Source organism: Poromitra crassiceps, assembly GCF_964638095.1.
Source record: "Poromitra crassiceps genome assembly, chromosome: 4".
NCBI classification, from domain to species: Eukaryota; Metazoa; Chordata; class Actinopteri; order Beryciformes; family Melamphaidae; genus Poromitra; species Poromitra crassiceps.
Genome location: NC_139626.1, coordinates 653,485 through 678,834, shown reverse-complemented (window position 1 = coordinate 678,834; position 25,350 = coordinate 653,485). Strand labels below are relative to the sequence as shown.

General features: G+C 43.1%; 2 protein-coding genes and 1 pseudogene across 6 annotated transcripts in view; 1 reads left to right on the top strand and 2 right to left on the bottom strand.

Annotated features, from left to right (window-relative positions):
• vti1a (vesicle transport through interaction with t-SNAREs 1A) overlaps positions 1-3,234 on the bottom strand; it is a 191,898-nt gene extending 188,664 nt beyond the window's left edge. For both annotated transcript variants that reach the window (XM_083635728.1, XM_083635729.1), the window contains exon 1: positions 3,091-3,234. In XM_083635728.1, coding sequence (XP_083491854.1) covers positions 3,091-3,184 — 94 coding nt within the window. In that variant the 5' untranslated portion in view covers positions 3,185-3,234. The remainder of the gene's footprint in view (positions 1-3,090) is intronic.
• A 282-nt stretch (positions 3,235-3,516) lies between these two features.
• Positions 3,517-24,388, top strand: zdhhc6 (zDHHC palmitoyltransferase 6). 3 transcript variants are annotated; one of them, XM_083635691.1, is made up of 11 exons: positions 3,517-3,552; positions 13,347-13,902; positions 14,419-14,510; positions 15,027-15,186; positions 15,479-15,637; positions 16,365-16,418; positions 18,897-19,064; positions 20,914-20,955; positions 23,008-23,153; positions 23,274-23,320; positions 23,425-24,388. In XM_083635691.1, exons 2-11 carry the CDS (start codon positions 13,636-13,638, stop codon positions 23,523-23,525), a joined length of 1,236 nt encoding a protein of 411 aa, XP_083491817.1. In that variant the 5' UTR covers positions 3,517-3,552; positions 13,347-13,635; the 3' UTR covers positions 23,526-24,388. The 3 variants fall into 3 exon arrangements, with proteins under 3 accessions (XP_083491817.1, XP_083491815.1, XP_083491816.1); XM_083635689.1 differs by having other exon boundaries at positions 23,005-23,153; XM_083635690.1 differs by lacking the exon at positions 3,517-3,552 and adding an exon at positions 13,192-13,238 and having other exon boundaries at positions 23,005-23,153.
• LOC310774959 (solute carrier family 41 member 1 pseudogene) lies at positions 9,923-11,566 on the bottom strand (annotated as a pseudogene). The gene has a single exon. The product of its transcript is annotated as a solute carrier family 41 member 1 pseudogene (transcript).
• Positions 24,389-25,350: the final 962 nt, after the last annotated feature.

Here is a 25,350-nt window from a genome sequence, read left to right as displayed (position 1 = left end):
AAAAATGAATGAGCAAGTGTGAGGAGCCCAGAAGAAAAAGACAATGTCCCAAACACGTTACATTAGTATTCAGTGGTATACATTGTATGATTGTAATGTACAATCTTACCAATGTTATCCTTAAATGTAAATAACGGCAGGTTTTCACACAGATTAGAACAAACACTGCGCGTAATGGTGATGAGGTTATGAGAATGAGGTTATGAGAATCCAGCTTATCTAATAGTAAAAATATAACAGTCATGACTGGGCTCGACATTAAGGCTTGTCCGGGCCCGGGACAGGTGGATTATTTTGATAGGACAATTGAAAGAGAAATCGACTTGCCCCACCGGACAAGTTACTGTAAAAGTCCAGTGTTTCCCGCACATAGACTTTACCTGGGTGGGCCGTCCAGGTATATTAACAGCCACCCAACTATATTTGGTGACCCATTTTAGCATTTTTTTAATTCTGGTTTGTGAAACATGATGCCGAATTTATCAGAAGAGCTGAGTGAATTGTGAAACGTCTGTTTGATAGGTTAATTTACATTTTAAATGACTGACGGTGAGGCAAATAAAGTCTGTTTTCTACTGTCTGAGAAAAACCTCCATCGCAAACAAAATGGGGATTTGTTTTTGTAAAATGACAAGTAACTTTTGTGCCTGGCCCTGGACAAGTGAAAGATAAATGTACTTGTCCGAAGGACAGGTGCCTCAAAAGGTTAATATCGAGCCATGCATGATTATGCTGATTCAACAACACTGATAGATGACCAAAAAGATAAGCTAAACGATGATTAGGAAAAATATATTTACAAGGAATAAGAGATGGGTGAAATAAATGCATCACCACTAGGGGGCAAATTAATGTGTACAACCTGTAGCACAGCCATCTGTCTCTGCCCATTTAAGTCTCCCCCTAGCTATCTGTAACCTTCCTGTGGCTGGATGGGCTGCCATGACTTACAAATAAAAATAAGTAATAAAAATAATTAAATAAAAGCCTTTCTCTCTGTGAACAGATTTAACTGATGATATCCTGACAGACAGAAGTATGTGCAGCGAGGCCCTACCTACATGTCTGAAGCCCTAACTGTAAGCACACTACAGCACCACCACCACATGGGGGTGCTGTGTGTTCTATCCCCTCCTCCTCGTCTCCCTAAACAAATGGATGTGCTTGTTGCTACGCATTCAGCAATCTGCTTAAGTTTGCAGGCCTCATCATAAATGATATCCAGGTACGTGTGTAGGTTTGCAATGTATGGCTATGTGCTGTGTTGTGGGATCATGTTTGTATTACTGTGTGGGGTGGGAAGGGATGTCATGTGCAGGCGCAGGCTCTCGACCTGTTCCCCTCTCTGTGCCCCCCCCCCCGTCTCTCTCTCTGCCCTCCTTTCCTCTCGCGTTTTTTTTTAAATCTTAGCAGTTATGTGCGGGTTGGGCTATGTCTTTTTCTCTCTACCATTGGTTGATTTGTTGTTGCTGCTGCGGTTTCCTGTGGGGTGTGTGGGGGTGGGTGTGGATGAGGGGGGGCGCTGTGTTTGTGTGTGTTTGGGGGGGTCAATACAGCCACATGCGAGTTTTAACTTTGTATTTTAAGTAACAGTGATGTTTTTTTAAAGGAACATCAAAGGTCTTTCTTTCGTAGGGACAGACAGACAGACATATGGACAGACGCTCTTATAGAACTGCTTTGCTGTTCCACTGTTACAGAGACCTTCACTGGTACAATCTTCAGAGGCCATTGCCAAACACTGCTACCAAAGTAGGGAAACATCCTGTCAGTGAAAGTGTGTGTGAAGGTCTTTGTCTTAGTATCAGGACCAGAGAATGACAGCTTTCCTCTGTTCCAGTCCAGACTCATTCTGATCCTCTTGAGCTTCTTCTGATGGGGTGCCTACAATGTATTTACCATCTACGAACCATATTCCACATAATCCAGACTCTATGACTCCCTTCCTCTGGACAGACTCTGATACCACACCCAGAAACCAGTGTGGGCTGTCTCCCACCTCAACATCCCAGCTGTGAGTTCCTGAGTTAAAGCCCTCAGAGCCCAGGACAGACCCATCGCATTCAAACCTCTCTGGATTGTTAGGAAGCTGCTGCTGCATCTCTCCATATCTCACACCAGTCAGATTTTCAGACAGGGTGAGTATGTTCAGCAATTGCAAATGCATTCAACACACACACACACAACGGCGTCACAAATTGTGACTAAGATAAGATCACAGTGGCTCGAGTGACATCACGGCTCATCAAGGATGAGCAGGCGAGGCCACGCAGCAGCCGAGCTGCGGGCAAGGCTGTGCAGCGGCCGAGCTGCGTATGCGAGCCTGCACAGCAGGCAAGCTGCAGGGGGAGTCAACCCTAGGAATCGAGCGCATGTAGCACGTGAGATGTCTAGTAATTTACAAATGCAAAAAAGAAATTAAATGTAAGCTACATTTTAGATGCCACATGGATAGGCTACTACATATTGACATATAAATGTAATACTGTATAATACACACGAGAGCATTAATGTAACATTAACTACAATGTACAACAAATTGATGTTGATGTTTCTAAAGCACCAGTTACAGATATTCAGGTTGAGGTATCAAACTCTGGTGAGAGCCATTTTAAATTGGCCCTTTATTACTGTCCTTGTCCAAATTCACAAAGCAGAGCATGACAAAAGTTGTGTATAGTATAACAATACCATAGTATATTATAATAACATGATAATTACATTTTACTATACATATAAGACAGATGCTCTGTTCTCAGCAGCCTGGGAGAGCATCTTCTGTCAGCTACCGAGCATTTAGTATTTTTTACACTAAAGTACATTAATAAATAACATGTCAAGCCACTGTGACTGATTATAGTCAGAGGTTAGTCTATTTACAGAGTAAGGACGCACATTATCTGTGTTTCACCAATTATTCGGATACAGCTTTACCAGAAGATCAATTAAAAGCACAGGTACTTTGATGACATGATACTACAACAACAAGCAAGCTACACCTGCTAACAGTAGTAGCCTTCTCAGCTGAGACTTGCTAGCAGGTAGCTACATAGCTCAGCGATACATAGGTGATGAATTTCTCTCCCTTACCTCCACTTAGCTTGGGAATTTTGCCAATTTTGTTGGTTACTTCTGCAGTAAGGGTTCCAAAGTCCTGTTCGTAGGTTTCAAAGTCTGAAGACATTTTGAAGTAACGTTTAAAACAGGTGGTTTTCTGGTTGACAGTTAGCTCAGAATAATGACAACAAACGGCTGGAACACAGGAATGGAGTCCCTTCCTTGAGTCGCAGCAAATGTTGCTCGACGAGAAACCGGATTCTATTTAATTTCCCTCTCAATTAAACCCGTTCCACTAGCTTTATCTGTTTGTTTGTTTTTGCCTAACGTGATAATTAGATAATTATGATAAGTATGTGACTAGCGAACTAATCCCTCTCATAAGTGATATAGCAGGCCGGGCGGCTCGGTGTCATTCTTCTGAGACACATGAGGAAGGTTCCTTCCTTTCCGTCCATTGAAGATGTGAAGGAAACAAATCAAGGAAGTGGCCAGGTTGGTGATTTTTTTTTTAAAGTGACAGCTTTTTACTTCGTTCACAAAATCTGTGCATATACTTGTATCAGTAAGCATTCATTTGATCTTCAAGGTGCATACGGTAGTTATTCTTGTTTCTTCATTGCAGCTTTGTCATCTGGCAGTAACGTTAGTCAATCACGTAGCCTTGGCCAGCAGGCTAGCCAGTAGCTAACTAACGTAACTAGTTTTAGCAGCTTTAGCTGGTGTGATTGAATCAAATGAGGGATCAAATGTGTAACGTTAACGTTATTGACTCATTTATTATTCATTGCTAAAAGCTGTTTCCCTGTTGTTGTTGTTTTGCCTGTTAATAACATTATAATGGACAGTGCTAGCCTAACGTTAATCCTGTTGTGATATTTTCCTTGATAGGAATTGGCTAGCTGGGCGTTAGCGAAGACATTACTTTTTAGGCCATATTGTGACTAGCATTTTCGTTTACTTCCGTTCCCACGGCAGGGGCACTACACACTTTTTTCTCCATAAAAGAGATCTATAGGTAGAAAGTACAAATAAAAAAGTTCTACTCTTGTTATCCTGCAGTATTTTTATAATCAGTGGTCAAAGACGGCACTATTTCTTACTAGGCGTACTAATCTGTGCAAGGGGAGTGGTGTGGTTTTGGTCACGTGGACCAATCGCGTAGCCGCTTTATTCCCTTGCCGTAATAACATTAGAGCCATGGCGACCACCAGTTCAAGCAGCGAAGAGGGGAAAAAGAAACCAAAACAGCGGAAAAAAGTGCGTAAAAGCCGGGAATCAAAGGACTCCAAACGATGCTATATGCACTTTTTGTCAGTACAGAATGAGGACGTGCAGGATTTTACCCAGACAAGGTGGGACACTTACAGGTCTGTCGTCAAACAGTGGCTTTGTCTGGACGGCGATAGTAAAGTTATCGCTGAAACTTTTAAACATTGCGTGGACGTGGATTTTGACCATGTTCCCGAGGACGCTGGATTTCACGCGACGTGTTACCGTCGCTTTATTTGTAAAAGACGTTTGGGTTTGGCTGAGAAACGCTGCACACAGATGGTGCAGGGGGAAGAAGAAGAAGAACCAGATGCAGCCGCAGCCTCGGACAGCATCGGCCCCGACGGAGCCACGTCTGAAACCCCCCGAAAGAAACTTCGGTCTCGGACAGGTTTGCCCATCCGTTCTGCTGGCCCTGTCCTTCCAGCCATCTGCATCATTTTTAAAAAGGTGGACAAATATATTACTGTTGGTGGAAAACGGAAGAAGGATCAACTTTCACAAGCAGAGACAGTGTCTGCAGGTAAGCGACCCCCCCCTCTCTCTCTCTATCTCACACACACACACACACACACACGGGACTGAAAAACATGGAACAAGGAAGTGTGCAGATAGACAGGCAGAAAAGGCGGTGGTCTTGTGATGTAGTTGATTTATATATTATATTATATTACTTATCATTGATAAAAAAAAAATGTGTATCTACAGAACAGAGACTGAAGCACCAACTGCTGATTGATTCACTACTTTATTAGCTAACCCTAACCCAGGAATGCATGGAGGTCAAGGGGGCAGGTCACAAGTGCCAGCTGGCCCATTGTTCACTGTGTTATTTACAGCCCCCAAACCAACACACACACACACACACACACACACACACACACACACACACACACCCACAGAGAGAGGGAGCATTTTCTTTTATTGCCTTGATCTCCTTGCCCCCCCCCCCCACCTCTTTTTTCTTGTAATAACAATACAATGGATAAAAGATACAAAAACAAATGTCACCCACTTTTTTTAAATTATAAAATGTGTGATTTGACAGTAAAGCTGATTATAACTTTTTTTTGTTTTCAGGCCAGTTGCGGAAGGCTGCTGAGAAGAAGGAAGACTCTAGCGTTCTTTTGCATATCAAAGACAAAGACTGTGTGTCTCTGGAAGTGCGTTACCACAGGTCCTGTTACAGAGAATACACAAGGTCCTTGTCAAAGTCTACGGCAACACATACTGCAACCACAGATGAAGTGTGAGTTATTACATTGCATTAACACTGCACATTTCAAAAGTAAGGCTTTGACCTACAACAAATACTATTTTGTCTGTCTTTAGATACAATGTTGACAGCAGACCTCTTTGCACATGTTAAGTATTTTTTTGTCTGCGTGTGTGTGTTTTCAGAAATGAACAACCCTTTGCTGCCAGCTACAAGATATTCTGCGAACGAGTCATCCGTCAAAGGATTATCGATAAACAAGAAATCCTGAAAATGAACCAACTAAGGAAGAAGTTCATAGACATCGTTAAGAAGAATGAGGATATTGATGCTTCAGACTACAGGTAACTGTGTCCTTGACAGTTCAGTAAACAAAAAAGAACCTCTTTCATACTGAAAAGTTTCCATTTTATTGATTTATTCGCTCACAAGAAAGGCTGACAGTATGTTTAAATGTATTTGTTTCTCATTGTGAAAAAAATCCCTTTATTTATACATTTGTGCTCGTCTTTTTCTATATTTTCATTTTGCAGGCAGGATAAACTGAAAAAGCGGTTGGCCCGTGATTTCCCCCAGCTGGTGTTTCACAGCCCTGCAACGCGCAACATCTCCGAACTGGTTTTTGTTGAAACATTATCAGCAGATACACTGTTAGACAGGCTACCGCATCCATCAGACACGACAACAACTGAGTCAACCGAGGTAAGCCAAGCTGAAAGTGACAATGAACACACATCTGGACAAACTACAGAGCACACAAGGACACTGTACAGTGCAGGACTGATATTGAAGAGACTTGTGAATGAAACTCCCGGGATGAAATGCCCCTGGCCTCCCACAGCAGAGGATTTGAATGTTTCTGACGCAACCTAGAGCGGTCACGTAGGGCTGGGGTCGGTACACAACGGGTGCAAATCTATGGACGGGATCAAAAGGCACCAACGCAATGGAAAAAGTTTCTATCAGATGGAACAAACAAAGCAGAACTGGCAGAATTCCTCTATGTTGCATGGCGAGATGCTGACCTCACCATTTTGGGCAGGGACCTCAGCTTGTACATAGCACATGGAGAACTGTGTCACTGTGTTTCCGTAAAAGAGGGTTCACAAACTGTCACTGCTGTTCAAGAACTGACATGTGACCATGAGGAATATGACACTAGGGTATTTGTACATGCACAGCATGCTGCACAAGAACACCAAACTGTAGTCATCAAAAGCCCCGATACTGACGTGGCAGTGATTGCTGTAAGTCTGCAGAGAGATTTACAGTGTAGCTTGTATTTCTTCACAGGAGTAGGCAACAGAACGAGGATCATTGATGTGGCTAAGGTGTCAGCAGCTCTTGGCACCAGTGTTTGTTCTGCACTCATTGGCATCCATACCTTCACAGGTTGTGACTCGACCAGTGCCTTTCATGGCAAGGGCAAAGGGAAGACATTTTCTCTTGCTTGCCAGAAAGAAGAATACCTGACTGGGTTCACAAATCTTGGCAGCAGTTTTAACCTTGACCAGTCAACTTTCAACACACTGAGCAAATATGTGTGCCACCTGTATGGCCAATCATCTGCCAAAAACGTGAACGATGCAAGGTACAAATCATTTTGTACGGCATCATCAGCTTTGCCAGAACTGTCCATTCCCCCAACAAGTGATGCTCTCCACCAACATTGCAAAAGGGCAAACTACCAAGCAGCAGTGATGAGACGTTCTCTGACTAGTAGGATGTGTGCTCCTTCACCCATTGGCAATGGATGGGGCATGGAGGATGGGGAGTTAACAGTAACATGGATGACTAGAAATCCTGCCCCTGATAGTGTGTTGCAGGTAGTCCACTGTAATTGTAAAAAAAGCAAATGTGAAACTGGAAGATGTTCATGCATGTCTGCAAAACTGTCTTGCACTGATTTATGTCACTGCCAGGACTGTGAAAATGTGTCAAAGGAAACAGAAGAAAGAGGTACATGGGATGATGACTCTGATGAAAGTGATAGGGATGAGTAACCCAACATGTTACTATGTAGGCCTACTACTTGTTTTGTTCAAGAATTATTAAATTGTTAAAGAATTGCCACACTGCCTACATCCAGTTAAATGCAATGCATAAATGCAAACAGCACAGACTACTTACACAGCCAACAGAAGGTTTTATTGTGATGCATTTGTATGCTATTTTGTATTTTCATATATTTCCTTGGCGGGGGGGGGGGGTGTACAAATGACAGATGCTGTGACACTTTGTGGTACTTGAATAAATGTTTCATACCATATGTTGTAATAATTCTGACCTCTAGTACTTTAATTTTTAGTCTTGTCCATTTTTTGCATTATTCCAATTTAGGGGGCGTGGTAACATTTTGATAGATTTTCTGCCATTTTGGTCCAAGGTGCCCTGATTTTCTTTTCTACCTTTCATTACACAGTAGGTTGAGACATTTTCTATGTATGAAACATAATATAAGCTTTTGGCACAATTTACTGTGGAGGTTTCATTGTACTGTGTGGCAAACACTTAAGTTGAAGCATATTCTTTAACAAATATGCTACATTTCATGATCTAAATTCACATATGAGTAAACTAAAGGCACCAATACTTGTTTCAGATGTTAAGTATATGCATTTTAGCATTTATGACATTTGAGAAAGATTTTGTGTTGCCAAAAACACATTTTACAAGCAAAAACAGCAGCACAAGATTTTCGTTTTTTGGTTATAAACTGTTTATACATTTCTGGCTTGTGACAAAATACTGCAGGATATTATGAGTAGAACTTTTAACCCAAAGTCCAGAAGGGTATTGTCTATGAAAAAATGCATTGAATGAGTAGTGCCCATGACATGGGAACGAAACTCATTTTCTAAGCACTTTTTCATGGGTCCCAACACGGCCTATTTAGGATCATTCTCCAGTCGATTTTTAGTAGGATTTAAGATGGACAATTTAGTGTGGAAAGGTTACACAGAAGCTAGTCCTTTTGTGCTTCAGAGTTTAGAGTGAACATAAGATAAGATAAGAATAAGAACATAATTAAGCGGTGTAAGGTCAAGAAAAGGAAAATAGATGGATTTCGGGAGAAAATGAAGAGACATAGGTACTCGATGCAGTGATGCAGTCTGCCAACCAAGTCCCCAAGTGTACAATTCATTTGGCATTAAATAAGCAAACCAAGACATAAAGAGTGGTCAGTGTCAGATTTAATACTGTTAACTAGCACATTCAACCAGTCAGAATGAATTCTTAGCCTCCTGAAAATTACTTTACTTTACTTTATCTGTTTATTTGGACGGGACAATGCACAATTAATGAACACATGAACATGAAACGGATACAGTCACCTGAAACATGGTAAAAGTGTAAAAAGTGACGAATTTAGCACAAGGCTAGTTTCCATCCACAGTCCCCAGGTTAACACATTGAATGATAAATGTATTTGTGTGAAACAGAATTGCACAGCACTGTTGGGACTGATCCGCTTGTTGGTAAACAAACGGCTTACTGGGGGTAACTTTATAATGGGACCCTATCGAGCCAGTCTTGAGTGTCTCACTCTAGCCCGGCTGTGCTGTTTACAAATTCACTTCATCATTTAAAAAAACTGCGACAGTTCACACAACTTTAACACGACATACATATATTATACATCAGACTCTTGAGCTACGTCTGCTCTCACTCAGAATGTCAAAATATAAGTGATGTGATGTATAGTTTTTGAGATATCAACATTTGTTTGGCACAACTCATACTAGTCAACTGCTGCCGGGTTCCGCATTTCCGGGGGGATTGTGATGTCACGCTGATTCGTTCTATAGAGAGCCAAAGTGAACGTCACATCCTGCCTTTCCCCCTGTACCAGCATCTGAAAAAATATGAATGGTGGTGAACGGTGAGAGACAATATGTTTTTGATCACGATCCAGTTTGAATTGTGCCACGGGGTACACATATCATGTTTGTCAATGTAAAAGATTACTTTTGTTGTGCATAGTCTTTCTGTTATAGTGCCACAGTTTTACCGCAAACTGCAACTTTCTTGACTTGCAGTCGCATAAGTGACATCTCTCCCACCAGTCCATGTTGTTGATGGTGTGACGTATATTGTGCGACACCAGAGATGTAGTACTACTTTTTCAGATGCTACATAAAGTATAAAAAAAGAAGCTGAATGAGAGCAATAATAAAGGACTAAAAGGTGGTGATGACCTGTTTAAAGTTTCAATGGAGTTTGTAGCTTAGAGTTTGAGAGTTTTTAGAGTTCAGTGGGCATGGTTTGACCAGTCCTCCCATAGACTTCCATTGTAAAAAAGGCATTTTTGGTAGGATCGTATTTAGGTAATTTTCAAAATTTAGCCCTGATAGGATTCTTTTTGACTTTTTTCTGTCATGTAGACTGTACTGAGACAAAATCCATTGAGTTTGCTTGTGTTGTTGCAATTAGTGAGACGTTGAGCGCTATTTTTACTGGACTACTACTGGTGTCTTTGTCCTCGATAACCCAGCAGAGCAGGAAGACGAGGGCCAGGAAGCCGGTCCCCAGCAGGTCGCCCAGGGCCGTCAGGTAGGGGATGGAGAAGTTGTCGGGGTCCATGCCTCGGCCCCACATCCAGTGGACCATCCAGTCTGCTAGGTAGAGCAGGAGGAGCACCTGCAGGAGTGCAGCGGCCAGGTAGAAGCTGATGAAGATGGGTGTCAGAGTGGTGTGTCCCGCCTTCATGGAACTGATGGTGTAGATGAAGATGAGGTGACCCGGGGCGACAAGCAGGAGAAGCACTCGGGCCGAACGAGAATTCACAGTGGAACCGAAGAAGGAGTTGCAGGGCGTGGGGCACTTCCTGAGGGTGGGAAGGCAGTTCATGTGCAGATAGGTGGATATTCTACTTGCCTGAACCGCAGCCAGGCTACCTCCCATGCCGTTGATGAGGGGAGTGAAGACAGCAATGCCTGCAAAGTTTGGGTTGGTGACAGTCTTGTTGAGGATCAGACCACCGATACTGTGGATGGTCATGGCAATGATGACCGGCACCCAGCCTGAATAGAGGACCTCCCTGGTTGATGGGATCTTCCTAGCTATCACCACCCATAGGGGGCACATGACAACAAACATGGCACACACCAGGGGGTTGGCATAGTTATTGTACTCTAGTTCGTTGTACAGTCCTGTAGAGATAACTGCCAGCAGAGACAGGGTGATCAGGTCTCCCAGGCTGGCAGCGATGGGCGTGGCCACGTTATCCGGGTTGATGCCAAGCTTCCTGGATGCAATGATCACACTGATCGTGATGACCCCTAGCAGCAGAGAGGCTATGAATGCAGTAGCCACACTGGTGGCACACAGCAGCACGGCATGGTCCAGCCTGAAGTGGCCCTCTGGTATCAAGCCGAAGATCACAGCAGTAATGGAGGCCAGAAAGCCCACCACTGTGGCTTGGACCTGGATGAGGGCCAGGTTCCCCATAATCAACTTCCACATGTCCTTGCTTGTGTCCATCTGACCAATGTTAGCTGCTGTGCAAAGTCTAGAGGCCAGTGTCATCTCCAGGTTGCCTTTGAGCCCCAGGAGCGCTAAAACCAGGGTGAACACCTCTGACACCTCGGTAAACACCTTCCAGTGCTGGACAATGTCTAGCACCATTCCTACCAGCACTGTCAGGAACCCGGCTAGCAGGAAGGGGAGGAGCACCTGCAGGCCGATGCTGAAAGAGGTCTCCTTGAGGGATGTGGGCGGCCTGGGGCTGTGCTCAGTGCTCGTGTCATTGCTCTGGCTGCCATTCTCCAGCAGGGCGTCCTCCCGCTGCACCTTTGCATTGGCCTGGCAGAGGATCACCGCCATGATCTCTGAAAGCTCCTCGTCCTCCCCAGTCTCACTGGCCCTGTCCACGAAGGAGCCGACCTCGGTGAGCTCATACTTGCCCCCGGTCTGCGGTCTCACCCCCTCGGGGCCCTCGTTGAGGATCAGCGCGTGGACGAGGACGTTGGAGTTGAGGAAGGCCGGTGTCAGCGGGCCTCCCTCCTCAAGATCTATCATCCCGGATCGATCTTTCGTCCAAAGTACCATGTCGAGGCCTTGGGAAGACAGTGGGCTGTCATAAGTGATAGGATATTACTATGCATAGAATTGGTGAGGTCAATGATCTCAAATTGCCTGAGTTGCACCAGTCCGTCCTACTTATAGCCGCTGCAGGGAAGGATTTATGACATCACTGATGACATCACAATGTCTGACATCATCAGTGATGTCACTTACTGTATATGTAAATTGGTGATGTCACCAGTGATGTCACTTGAGCACTCGATGATGTCATCGAGCAATTGTGATGTCATCAGTGAGTGATGTCACCAGTGATGTCATCAGTGAGGATGTCACCAGTGATGAGCAGCCGATTCTATAAGTGATGTGTCTCCGTCCTTCTGTGCGTCATAATAGTAAACAAACACAATCCATTACTGAGCATGCAAACTCCCCCGACTGATGATGATGTCATGCTCACTGATGATGTCATGCCCCACAATCATTGAGTGGAAGGACGGACGGACACCCAAAGTCAGTTATAGAAGCTTCACCGTTCTGCTGATCATTGTCGAGGGGTGGAAAGTGGTGACTGATGATGTCATTAGTAACAAATGCAATCCTCAATGAACATGCAAACCCCTACGGGCCGTGGAGGTACTGCAGATGGGTCCACGAGTGGTCTGCCAACACTCACGGGTAATCAAATGGCTGTAGCAGGGTCATTCTTAAAGCTACAGTGGAGATCCTGTTATCAGAAGAAACTAGAAGACCTAAGTAAGGCATCCATTAGTACCAAGTACAATATGCTATCTTAAAGGGAAGGGGGCTAAAAACAATCCAAACCTAGGTTAAATTTGGGCAAGGGAAAACTATTTCAAAGGGGTCCCTTGACCTCTCAGCTCAATTTATCTGAATGAAAATTATTGGTTCAATGGGTACCCATAAATCTCCCCTTTAGATAAGGTAGCATTTTCACAGCTTAGCATTAATAGCTTGTGGATTGATTTCTTCTGTTGTTGCTCATCACTTTTTGTCTCAACAAATGTGTTATGCATGCAAATACTTCTGATGAGTAAAGGTGGAGAAAATGTCAATGACAATCTGCTTTTGGGTATTTTGCCAAAATGTTGTTATACATGTATTGTGGATGGATGATTGATTTCCCTTATGCCCAAGTTTACATGCTCTGTTAATGAAATATATATATATATATATATATATATATATATATATATATATATATATATATATATATATATATATATATAAAAAATATATATAATATAAAAAACATAGGGAAATACATCATCTTAGTCTCACGTGTGTTGATCAGAGTTGTGATTAAAGGGTTGGGTGGGCCCCGGAAGATTTTCAGATTTCAAAGTGTGCCACGGCATTCTTAAATTTGGGAACCCCTGGATTATATATTATATACTAATAAAAAAGAATATATGCTACTACTGTACTATTATGTTATATTATACTGCTTTTTCAGATTGACAAAACTAAACCTTACGTTTCAGTTTCAGGACAAACTGTGACTTTCTTCACATGCATAGTTATCTTTTAAATCGACAAATTTTACACGTGTACCCCGTGGCACAATTCAAACAGGATCAAAAAAGTATTGTCTCTCGCCCTTCACCACATTCATATTCTTTCAGACGCTGGTACAGGGAGAAAGGCCGTAAGTGACGTTCACTTTGGCACTCTATTTCATAGTCAAAGTGATCACATTGAGCATGTGAGTTCTAGCATCACTGTTCCTGATGTATTGTTGCTGTTTTTCTCTTAGATGGGGAATTTGAGTCTGTCACAAGGATAGTGTGCTCCCAGGATTGGCACGAGAGGATGCTGCCCTTTGCCAGTGCAAAGGACAATGGGACACAAAAAGGCCCGATGAGTCACGATCCAGCCAGACGCTGGCTACTCAGAAAACGAGAAGGAAGATGTGCATTTCCTGGACTGCTCACTCTGCAAGATAGCAGTGGGAAAAAGTAACACATTGAAGCTTTGACACTACATTGTAGGAACTCACCAGCCAAAATACTAAGACACTAACCTTGTAAGAAAAAAGAAAAAAAATGAACTTCTTGTCAGCCTTTGTGTCATTTGAGAACCTCCATGAGGTTCGCCGATTGTGCCACTGGGGTCCTGTGATAGCCCTGTCTGTCATTGCTGTGTGCTCCACCATGGCCATCCTGGACTCCATCATATGGTACTGGCCATTAGACACTACAGGAGGCAGTATTAACTTCATCATGCTTCTCAACTGGACTGTCCTCATCCTCTACAACTACTTCAACGCTATGTTTGTTGGACCTGGGTACATCCCCCTTGGCTGGAAACCAGTAAGGATCTCAGTGGGGCCTATAGCAGGGGTGTCCAAAACTTTTTGGTGGGGCCAGATTAGATAATGTGAAAATAGCGGGGGGCTAGCTGCTTCTTGAATCATATGGGTTTAAAAAAAATCACATGCAATAGTACTAGTAATATGTAATATAATAGTAATATGTTTACCATCTGAAAACATTAGTTCTGCCTGCGTTGTTCCTACTTGCTTGTCTACAAACCGTATGATAGTGCTGTCATCGTTAGGTGAACGGAAAAAAATTCAAATTGAACTTTCTTGATTGACCAATACTCTGAAGGGCCACATACAGTATAGAATATTTTGAGAAAGCAGAGGGCCATTTGAAATCGGTCCATGGGCCGCAATTGGCCCCCGGGCCGGACTTTGGACATCACCTTGCCTGTAGTAAGCTGTCACTGATGTTGGCTTAAATAGTGTCGAGCACTTATTGGTGATTTTGCACTACAGCCCAATGTGTCATAATAACATAATAAATGTGTCTTCCCCCAAACAGGAGAATCAACAAGATACTCAGTACCTCCAGTTCTGCAGAATGTGCCAAGGGTACAAGGCCCCCAGATCCCACCACTGTCGCAAGTGTAACAGGTAGGTAGCTACATTTGTTTCCAGTAGCAGAAGTAGGTTTTCACCGACATACGTAGCTATGGAGTGTTATAGGCTGGTGACCTAAAGAACACTCAAGGTACCAGCACCCAAAAATAAACTTTCATCTGAGTGGAGCATAAAAAATGACTTGATTGGAACTTTTCTCAGAAACTGTGATTATTGAACATTATTGAACTATTTATTTATTTATCGATTGATTGATTGATCAATCGATCGATTAATTAATTAATAATACTAATAAGCTGGTCCAGGTAAGTCAAGTCTGAGATGTTCATCCGTTTTTGCCATTCATTTTTTAAGTTCCACTCATGATGGATAACAATCACACAGATGTACAATGGACCCTGACACTTAAATAATCTGTATGCTTATCATCTTGTAGCTATGAATTTGTTTGCATGATGCCTTGTTGATGAGCTTGTCACTATATCGCCTCCCAAAACAACCAGTCAAATCCCCCAGCACTCCTCTCCTCCTCTACCTTCCGTCCCTCAGGTGCGTAATGAAGATGGACCACCACTGCCCCTGGATCAACAACTGCTGTGGCCACCAGAACCACGCCTACTTCACCAGCTTCCTGCTGCTGGCTCCACTGGGCTGCTCACACGCTGCCATCATCTTCATTATGACCATGTACACTCAGCTCTATGAGAGGGTCAGTAGTCTCTGTTGGTGTTAAAAAAAATCAAAACCTAATGGCTAAGCTAACATCCTAGCTTATTAGTTTGGGACCTGCAGTACCCATTGGTAAAATATCTACTGTCACACAAACCATAGTATATTTCTTTGAGTTTGTGTTTTATTATGCCTTTTGGTTTTATTGTGTATATAGTGATTCTCTAGATGGCTTTGTTAGCAGCACAGCATTCCATAGGCACAGTTTCTTCACCCAGTGTAACTGTTGATGCTTTCCACACGTCAAGCTGTTTACCTTTCTCTCACTGTAGATTTCTTTTGGCTGGAGCACTGTGAAGATTGACATGAGTGCCGTGCGGCGTTTCCAGCCCCTCATGCCCTTTAGTGTGCCCGCTTTTGCTGCCACACTCTTCGCCTTAGGCTTGGCTCTGGGCACCACCATTGCCGTTGGCATGCTTTTCTTCATACAGGTAAGCCTTTCATATTGTATAATGCCAGGGTCCAAAATTAGCACCTGCCACCAGGCAAATGCTGGCAAAGAAATCACACCCAGGTGCTGAAGTAAGCCGTGCAGGCAGACAGACAGACACCACTTTACCAATTTTAACGAATAAGAGAAGAAGACATTTGCTTGAGTGACATCAGTGATGACATCACGACTGTCTGACAGCAATTGTGTGACATCACTTCTAGTTGAGTGACATCACTTGCCAGATCTCGTGACTTTTCACAACTGCCTAACCCTAACCCCCTTTCCAGGTCACTACATCTCAGGTGAACTCTCATGCTCATACTGATGAAGTCACTCATAGAAGCGGTTGCACCACTTAAAAATATGCAAGTGGCTGTTAGATTTGCTTCACTCACCATCCCCCCCAAAAAAGCTAATCTATTGAGTGGCTGGTCAAATTTTAACATTCACTATCCATTTGGCCGGTGGACAAAAAAGTTAATTTTGGACCCTGTGTCCATTGTGGTTCAGAATTTACAAGGTTATTTGGTGATGATGTGACATTTGATAGGAGCATGTGAACATCTTGCCTTCCATGAAACATCCAGAATGCAGTAGAAAATATACATGCAATAATAAAAATGATTATGAAAGAACATGTTTAGAAAGAAGTACCTGTCCTTTTTAATCATTTTAATAAAGTTTTCTTTGATCATTAAACATTTTAACCAGTCTGTCCTTCCCAGATGAAAGTCATCCTTCGGAACAAGACCTCGATCGAAGCCTGGATCGAGGAAAAGGTCAGAATGTCCATCTTTGTTCTACGTTGCCTTCATAAAGTATTTCGCCCCCCTGTCCTTTTCCACATTGTGTGGTGTTACAACACAATTGAAGATCGATTAATTTTGGATTTTTTTTGTTGTTCTTTTGTATTGTGACACTGACACACACACATGCGTGCTCACACTCAAATACATATACTTAAGCACTATCACACTCGAGGGTGTGCTTTACCCTCATTGGCACGACAGTGATGCGGCAGGACCGAGGCGCTTGCACCGAGGTCCATACGCATCACTGAAATGCCAATTAGCCTATTTCACTTCCCACCCAATTCACCCATATTGTGTCTAAAAGGCAGGAAGTAAAACAGGTCCAAGCAAGACATTAATTAGGCTTTCCGACTTCCAATCCATTTAGGTGTTCCAGTGCCGGGGCTCTAATTAATGTCTTGCTTGCACCTGTTTTACTTCCTGCCTTTTAGACACAAAATGGGGTGAATTGGGAAGTGAAATAGGCGGATCATGACGGATCATGACGGTCCAAAGTATGCACATGACATGTGCACCTATGTGCAGTGAATATGCCACTGTCTCTGACTTGTCTTATCACTCTACTCTGCCTTATTGCTTGTTGTGTCTCTTGTTGTTTTTGCACTCATATGCCCTGTTATATTTGTACTATGTTGTAAACGGAGTTCACAGCACAAGAATTTCACACGTGATACTTGTACTACAGAGTGACAATAAAAATCTTGAATCTTGAATCTTAAAGCACACCCTCGAGTGTAATATTGCAATTATACAACAGTTACCAACAAAATTAAAGATATATAATATAGTGTTATTTCCATTTCTGGAAATAGTCCCTGTTGTGTAGCTGCTGGTTTTTTCACACGTGTTGGCAGTTAATGGAATGAGTGCTGAACAGGTCAGTTAATAGAATGAGTGCTGAACAGGTCAGTTAATAGAATGAGTGCTGAACAGGTCAGTTAATAGAATGAGTGCTGAACAGGTCAGTTAATAGAATGAGTGCTGAACAGGTCAGTTAATGGAATGAGTGCTGAACAGGTCAGTTAATAGAATGAGTGCTGAACAGGTCAGTTAATAGAATGAGTGCTGAACAGGTCAGTTAATAGAATGAGTGCTGAACAGGTCAGTAATGGAATGAGTGCTGAACAGGTCAGTAATGGAATGAGTGCTGAACAGGTCAGTTAATGGAATGAGTGCTGAACAGGTCAGTTAATAGAATGAGTGCTGAACAGGTCAGTTAATAGAATGAGTGCTGAACAGGTCAGTTAATAGAATGAGTGCTGAACAGGTCAGTTAATAGAATGAGTGCTGAACAGGTCAGTTAATAGAATGAGTGCTGAACAGGTCAGTTAATGGAATGAGTGCTGAACAGGTCAGTTAATAGAATGAGTGCTGAACAGGTCAGTTAATAGAATGAGTGCTGAACAGGTCAGTTAATAGAATGAGTGCTGAACAGGTCAGTTAATAGAATGAGTGCTGAACAGGTCAGTTAATAGAATGAGTGCTGAACAGGTCAGTTAATGGAATGAGTGCTGAACAGGTCAGTTAATGGAATGAGTGCTGAACAGGTCAGTTAATGGAATGAGTGCTGAACAGGTCAGTTAATAGAATGAGTGCTGAACAGGTCAGTTAATAGAATGAGTGCTGAACAGGTCAGTTAATGGAATGAGTGCTGAACAGGTCAGTTAATAGAATGAGTGCTGAACAGGTCAGTTAATGGAATGAGTGCTGAACAGGTCAGTTAATGGAATGAGTGCTGAACAGGTCAGTTAATGGAATGAGTGCTGAACAGGTCAGTTAATGGAATGAGTGCTGAACAGGTCAGTTAATAGAATGAGTGCTGAACAGGTCAGTTAATGGAATGAGTGCTGAACAGGTCAGTTAATGGAATGAGTGCTGAACAGGTCAGTTAATAGAATGAGTGCTGAACAGGTCAGTTAATAGAATGAGTGCTGAACAGGTCAGTTAATAGAATGAGTGCTGAACAGGTCAGTTAATGGAATGAGTGCTGAACAGGTCAGTTAATAGAATGAGTGCTGAACAGGTCAGTTAATGGAATGAGTGCTGAACAGGTCAGTTAATGGAATGAGTGCTGAACAGGTCAGTTAATGGAATGAGTGCTGAACAGGTCAGTTAATGGAATGAGTGCTGAACAGGTCAGTTAATGGAATGAGTGCTGAACAGGTCAGTTAATGGAATGAGTGCTGAACAGGTCAGTAATGGAATGAGTGCTGAACAGGTCAGTAATGGAATGAGTGCTGAACAGGTCGGCAGAGTAATTCTTTAGTGATGAGGCAGGTGCAGAGCTAGAAGACAAATTGGAAACTGGAGCGTTTTCTCCACATTTGAGCATGGCTACAGTATGACTCATAGGTGTGCTGTTGTGCTCATTTGAGAACGGCAGTTGACCAATCAGATTGCTTGGTCGGAACTGTGTGTTTTATAATAATGCCTCTCCTCCACTAGGCCAAAGACAGAATCCAGTACTACCAAACAGGGGAGGAGTTCATCTTCCCCTACGACCTCGGCAGCCGCTGGCACAACCTCAAACAAGTCTTCACCTGGTCAGGGACGCCTAAGGGTGATGGCCTGGCTTGGCCGGTCCATCCCAAGTGTCACCAGCACACCTTAACTGTAGGTTTGCTTTGTTTGTCCTGTGTTAGGTCATGCTTGCACTACTCTTTTTGGGGCCGGTTGTGCATGCACAGCCAGGACCCCTACATTCGACTCTGTCGCCGATTTGCATATTTGAGCACCGATTCAGGTTCTAAATGTCTTTCCACACTCCCAGCATGCATTTCGGCATAAGCAGAGGCACAGAAGCAGAGAAGACGCCATAAGCTCCGGAAAGTTTTTTACAATTTAAAGTTTTATTTCATCACTAAATTAATTTCTGATGACTTTTGATGCCTACAAGCAGGGTAGTAGGTTTCAATAAGTGCCACTTTACGAACATTTATGGCGAAAAATGGCAAAAAGTTCCAGAGCACAATTGGCTGCATCTACATCAGCTGTGTTGCTGCGCGCATAGCGTAGGCTACTGACGGTCATCTGTCTATCTGTCTGCACGCGCGCACACACACACACACAGCGCCGCAGCAGGCAGAGGAGAGGTTTCTACACACCACCGACGAGACTAATCTCTGCTCTGCCACTTCGAGTGCACAGCGCTTCTGTCTCCCTCCCACCGTGTGCTGTGTTCGCTCTCTCTCTCTCTCTCTCTCTCTCTCTCTCTCTCTCTCTCTCTCTCTCTCTCTCTCTCTCTCTCTCTCTCTCTCTCTCTCTCTCTCTCTCTCTCTCTCTCTCTAGTCCAGAGAGAGAGAGAGAGAGAGAGCTCTGTGTCACTTCCTGAAAGTCTTCGCTCTTAAATGTTTATATACTTGGCCAATACCTATCTATCATACAAACAAAGCAAGCTGCCAAACGGTAATGTCTTCATTTAATTAATGTAGAACGCAAAACATCGTTGTTTTCATGTGTGTAAGCTATGGATGCATGTTGTGTGATTGGAAACTGTGTGCACTGTGTACAGTTTGCATAGACTGAAGGTGCGTACTTGTGCGTACATAATGTATGTTTTCTAAAGGTGTACTAACTCGCTGTAAAACATGGAATGTACAATTTGTCAGAAATAGATTAAAAAAGAATTAGGCCTAATTATTAAAATCTAAAGTAACCGTAGTTATTGTAGAACCTAAATGGTTTCATAATTGGGAAAATAGGTCCAGATAAATAATTCTGTTTTGGATTGCGGTGCGTGGGACCCTTACATCATGTCACAGCTTGCTTTTCAGTTTGAGTGTGGAAGAGGCTGTCTGACAGAAAGAAAAAGCAAAAATAATAATTGGGGAAAAAATAAAACGGAATTTAGAAATAAATCTAAAGGATCTCATTGCTGTGTTTTGTCTGTGTATAAATAGTTGGTGGTACAGGACATCGCCATGCAGTGCAGAAATGGAAATTTTACCATGCACCGGCCCTATGCCAGGTTTCGACCTGGCCTTGTTTTTTTTTTGTCTATGACTGTTTTTAATGTGCAAGTATGTGAAATGACAAATTGTTCATTTATCTTTAATTTGTAGAATGATGGTACAGTGCAATAGACCCTTTTCACGGAGGTCATTTTGTGTTGAGAAGGCAGAATAAACACAGGTGCAAGCAAAACACTAATGAGGGTTTCCAAATTCCAATCATGGAAGTTTGAAACCCTCATTAATGTTTTGTTAATGTTAATGTTTTGAAAAGACACAGGTGCAAACCTGTGTCTTTTCGACACAAAATGGCCGCCGTGAGAAGGGTCTATCAGACCTACTGTATATATGCAATGTTGTAGTATAATGAAATGAAGCCCAAAGCGTTTTAGTGTCTGCAAGGATCTTTTCCATTCAGAATTCATGTTGACGCCCAAATGCAGAAACATTTGTCATCTCTATCGAATAATAGTCCCATGTATTGATGGTGGTGGTGGTGGTGTTCTCAACAGATCGAGCAGCTGAAGCAGAAAGCTGACAAGCGAGTGAGAAGCGTAAGTACCTGCCAAAGTTCTATTGCAGCATGAGTGTGGTGTTGATTCACAGAGAGCAAGAGTGTGTTTAGGATGGACTGTTTGTTGTGTGTGATCTTGGTGTAAGGTTTATGAGATTTAATGAGTTACGATACGATACAACTTTATTGTCAGCTTACACTGAAATTTGTTTTGCCTCCGTGGCATAACCGTTCACAATACAGACAGGACAAAACTAGTTACAGACAAAACATTGCAGCAAAAAGCAACAAACAAATCCTGAATTATCGATGTTGGTTTAGAAGCAGGACAGACTGGTGTACAAAAGAGTTCTTTAGTCTGTTTTTCTTAAATTTAGGGACCCTGAACCGCCTCATGGATGGCAACAGTTGATATTCTCCATTTAAAACATGTAAGGGGTCCGAGGAGATACTATTTGCTAGTCTAAGCATGCTCTTAGTATGGGCTTCCTTGAAAGAATGTAGCACGGCCTCAACAGGCCTACCAGTAATTTTAGCACAGATCTTAATTTGGCTATACAGTTTGTTCTTATGGGTTACTGATAGGCTGTTAAACCAGGCCGTGCTACAGTACAACAACACAGTTTGGACAACAGAGGTATAAAAGAAAGACAAGATCTGACTACTAGCACCGAACGATCTGAGTCTTCGTAGGAAGTAAATACGCTGCTGTATCCTCTTACAAATGTACTCAATATGTGAGGACCATGACAGAGTGGTGTCTATCATCACCCCCAGATATTTGTACGACGGAACTTGTTTAATGTCAGTACCATGGATGGTCACAGGCGGTGTCATATCACCAGGGGCAGAACCAAAAATGATTTCCTCCAGTTAACCCATTGATACCTGATGCAGCATTTGCGTGTATATCCCTCATTTGTGTCTTTATCCCTTTGGGGCACGGTGGCTCAGTGGTAGAGCTGTCGCCTCGCAGTCAGAAGGTCCTGAGTTAGATTCTCGCCTGGGACACTGTGAGCGCTGTGGTTGTGTTCCCCTAGCCTAGGTAAACCCAGCCCCCACGTGACCTGCTCTCTCAGTTCCCAGTCATAGTGACTGAGAACAGGTCTGAGAGCAGGTCACGTGGGGGATGGGTTTACCCAGGCTAGTGTTCCCCCCCATATCTTCAGTGCCCACTGCCCAGGTGGGGTATCTCGTCGTAAGGGCCTTTCTGTCTGTGTGGAGTTTGCATGTTCTCCCCGTGCTCCCCCAGGGGGGTTCCTCCGTATATAACCCCCCCCCCCATTAAAAACATGCAGAAGATCAGATCGTCATCGTCATCCGACCAGTGACGACAACATCCGAAGTTGGTCCCCCCGGGCGCTGTACGAGAAAAGCGACCACTGCTCCTGGCCTGCCCCCCGGAGGAAAGGACAAGCCAGGATGGGTTAAATGCAGAGGACAAATTTCACCGGCCACCGTCAGCATGTGTGTGTATGTGGCCGTCCGTGCATGTGTTGATGTGTAATCGTGTGACAATAAAGACAGGCTTGTCCGTCTGAAATCGTGTTTTTTTTTTAAGACGTCTTAAAGGGATACACACACAAATGCTGCATCAGGTATCAATGGGTTAAACGAGAATTCTGTTTTTTTTTACAAGCTGGACCTTATTTCCCCACATCCACAACAGGTCGTTGCTTGGTGCTTTCTAGTTTTATAGTGGGCGGTGTCTGTCTGTCTGTCAGTCACGATTTTGGGAGCCCGCGGGGTGGGTGATTTACATAACTGCAGCCATGGCGCATCATCTCCAGGGTCTCCACGCTAGGCTAGGAATATTCCTGGTCCTTTAAATATAGCCAATGTGCCATTTTAAAGCAATAAAAGCACTGTTGATATAATATCAAGATACGTAGATAGCATGTTCAGAGTAGCGGCGGTAGCACTTTCTATAAAGAACACACAGTATCTATAATACATTCTAAAGACATTAATAAATACTTGTAATGTATGGATTAATACCTAGCAACATGACTATAAATACATCTAGTTTGCCTTAATCCAGGCTGTGGTCAGAGCAGTAGAATAAACAGATGTCTCATGCATCGGCCAGCAGGTCCAGTACCGGGCAGTGGAGGACTACAACGGCGCTTGCTGTCCCGTCAGCAAGGGTCTCCACACCTTCTTCAGAACCCCCTGCACCGAAGAGCCTAGGATCCCCCTCAGCAAGGGAGACACCATTTTGGCCACCCGTGGCACCAAGTGAGTCCGCTGTGATCATTGTGGTGGTTTGTCTCATAGGTTGGTTATTGTCCCTGTCTCCAAGAGTGGATTGCACCTAATTCATAATGTGTCTTTTGTTTGTTTTCTCTCTGCTTTTAGATGGTGGATGTACGGAGACAAAGTTTTGAGGGAGGAGCAAATAATAGGTATAGCCTAAACTCCCCCCTCATAATTTTCAATCATATACTGTATGTTGAACATTCCATGGTCAGCACTACATGTCTGTGTTTTTTCTCTGTTTGGCTGTCAGTGGGGGACCGCATGAGGGGATGGTTCCCAAGGCGATGTGTGGAGAAGTGCCATTACGACAGCGCTGCCAGTGATGCCACCAGCGAGAAGAAAATTAATTAATATATTTCAGTAGGCTTTATGTGAAACAGGGGAGTTAAGCTAAACAAAAGGACCAGTAGTGTCTGCTTTTGTGTACATTGGGTATCTATCCCTAGCAGATGCCATGCATGTAACCTACTGTAGACTTCAGTCTATCACTGATCAGAATTGCTCATACAGTTCAGCACCACTTGAAATTGCTTAAGGTTACAAAAAAGGTTCGTTTTTAGAGTTCTTGAAATGGGTTCTCTGAATTTTAATTGGGACATGACTGTCAAGCGGTCCGTTTCCCACTAGTAAAACCTTGGTGAGGACTACAAACAGATACAAATCTCCCAATGTCTGTCCTGAGGGGGACTGGTCCTATGGGTTTAGTTTGACTCCTCTGACCAGTGGAACCAGGCAAGAGTCTTAATTCCCAAGAGCTGGCCACAAGGCTTTGATGTGACTTCATTATTATTTAGATCAGTGGTTCTCAACGTCAAGGACCCCTAAACTGACACAAATTAGACCACGGGACCCCCATTGGATAAGATTTTTTGCTTTTGAATGTTTTATTACAGAAAGTGTATGAAACCCATGACCAAAATAGTCATACATTATGTCATTGTGTTACTTATTGATGGAATTATAGTGAAAATGAATTATTTCCCTTTTTGCTGGCAACCCCTAGGACCCCTGGGGTCCCTGGACCCCACTTTGAGAACCACTGATTTAGATGACCTTTTACTTGAATCTGTAGTTTTTACTTGTGTTGATGTCTGTTTTTGCTAATTATGCAATGCCTCTGCCCAGTCAACCCTAGGGGCTTTGTCATGCTACTCTTTCTACAGTATGAAGATGACACTTGATTTGATTCTTTTTATTATTTTTGTAAAAACAAATTGTTGGCCTCAAAGAATAAATTGAAAATCAAAAAAATCTCAGAGACTTGTGGTTTTCCTTCATCTTCATATCAAGGTCAAACAACATGGTGGTCATTTGAGTTGTCTGCTAGAATGAGTAAACCCTGTGCACTAACCTCACCAGTCAGGTGAGATACATTTTCGATAGATTACCGCTTGCACCGTTTAACACGTGTGACATGAAATTCACACTTCTCCCTGTGCAGCCGAAGCAGAAGACAATCAACATCATTTATTTCAGATGGGAGACTGTAGAACTGCAAATCCCTGACTTCTAATGTTATGTCGCGATCAAAGCCAGTTCATAATCATCACTGATGTAATCTGTGTGTGTCTGTCTCTTGTGTGTGTTGTCTTGTGTTTGTGTGTGTGTGTGCATCACTGATTATGTCACAATGCCTCTAACATCACTGATGATGTCACAATTTATGACATCACTGGGACTTTGTGTGTGTGAGTGAATTTATGACATCAGTGGGACAGACAGAGAAACAAAGACAGACAGAGCCCTACCTCGCATTTATATACTGATGATGATGATGGGAAATGGGTTGGTGGGATTTTATTTTATTATTTTAGTTCAAATCAGTTCAGTTCCGTTTGAATCCAGTAGTTGGCGGTAATGCAACATTTTGGATGCCAACCGCCGTAAAACTAAACAACAGAAGAAGAAGTAGAAGCGACAGCAAAGAGCATGGAAGGAAAGAGACGAAACTCCGGCCATTTTTGGAAACAGAATGCGCCTCGCAGTGGTCAGCTGCGGTAGCGCGGGCCCCTATAATCAGCCTCTCTAAACAGTAACTCAACGGGAGAACACTCTAAATTTCGTGGATTCACATCTTTTCTGGGCGTACTGCAAATCTTGATTGAAGTGGTGTAGTGCAGGGATGTAAAACAACAACCATATTGTGGAAACTAAGCAAAATTTTTCGTTTTTTTCT

Excerpts from the sequence above, each read along its gene's own strand:
- zdhhc6 (XM_083635689.1), top strand. The coding sequence starts at position 13,636 with ATGAACTTCTTGTCAGCCTTTGTGTCATTTGAGAACCTCCATGAGGTT. Across the intron at positions 14,511-15,026 it reads CACTGTCGCAAGTGTAACAG|GTGCGTAATGAAGATGGACC; the intron begins GTAGGTAGCTAC and ends TCCGTCCCTCAG. Across the intron at positions 16,419-18,896 it reads AAGCCTGGATCGAGGAAAAG|GCCAAAGACAGAATCCAGTA; the intron begins GTCAGAATGTCC and ends CTCCTCCACTAG.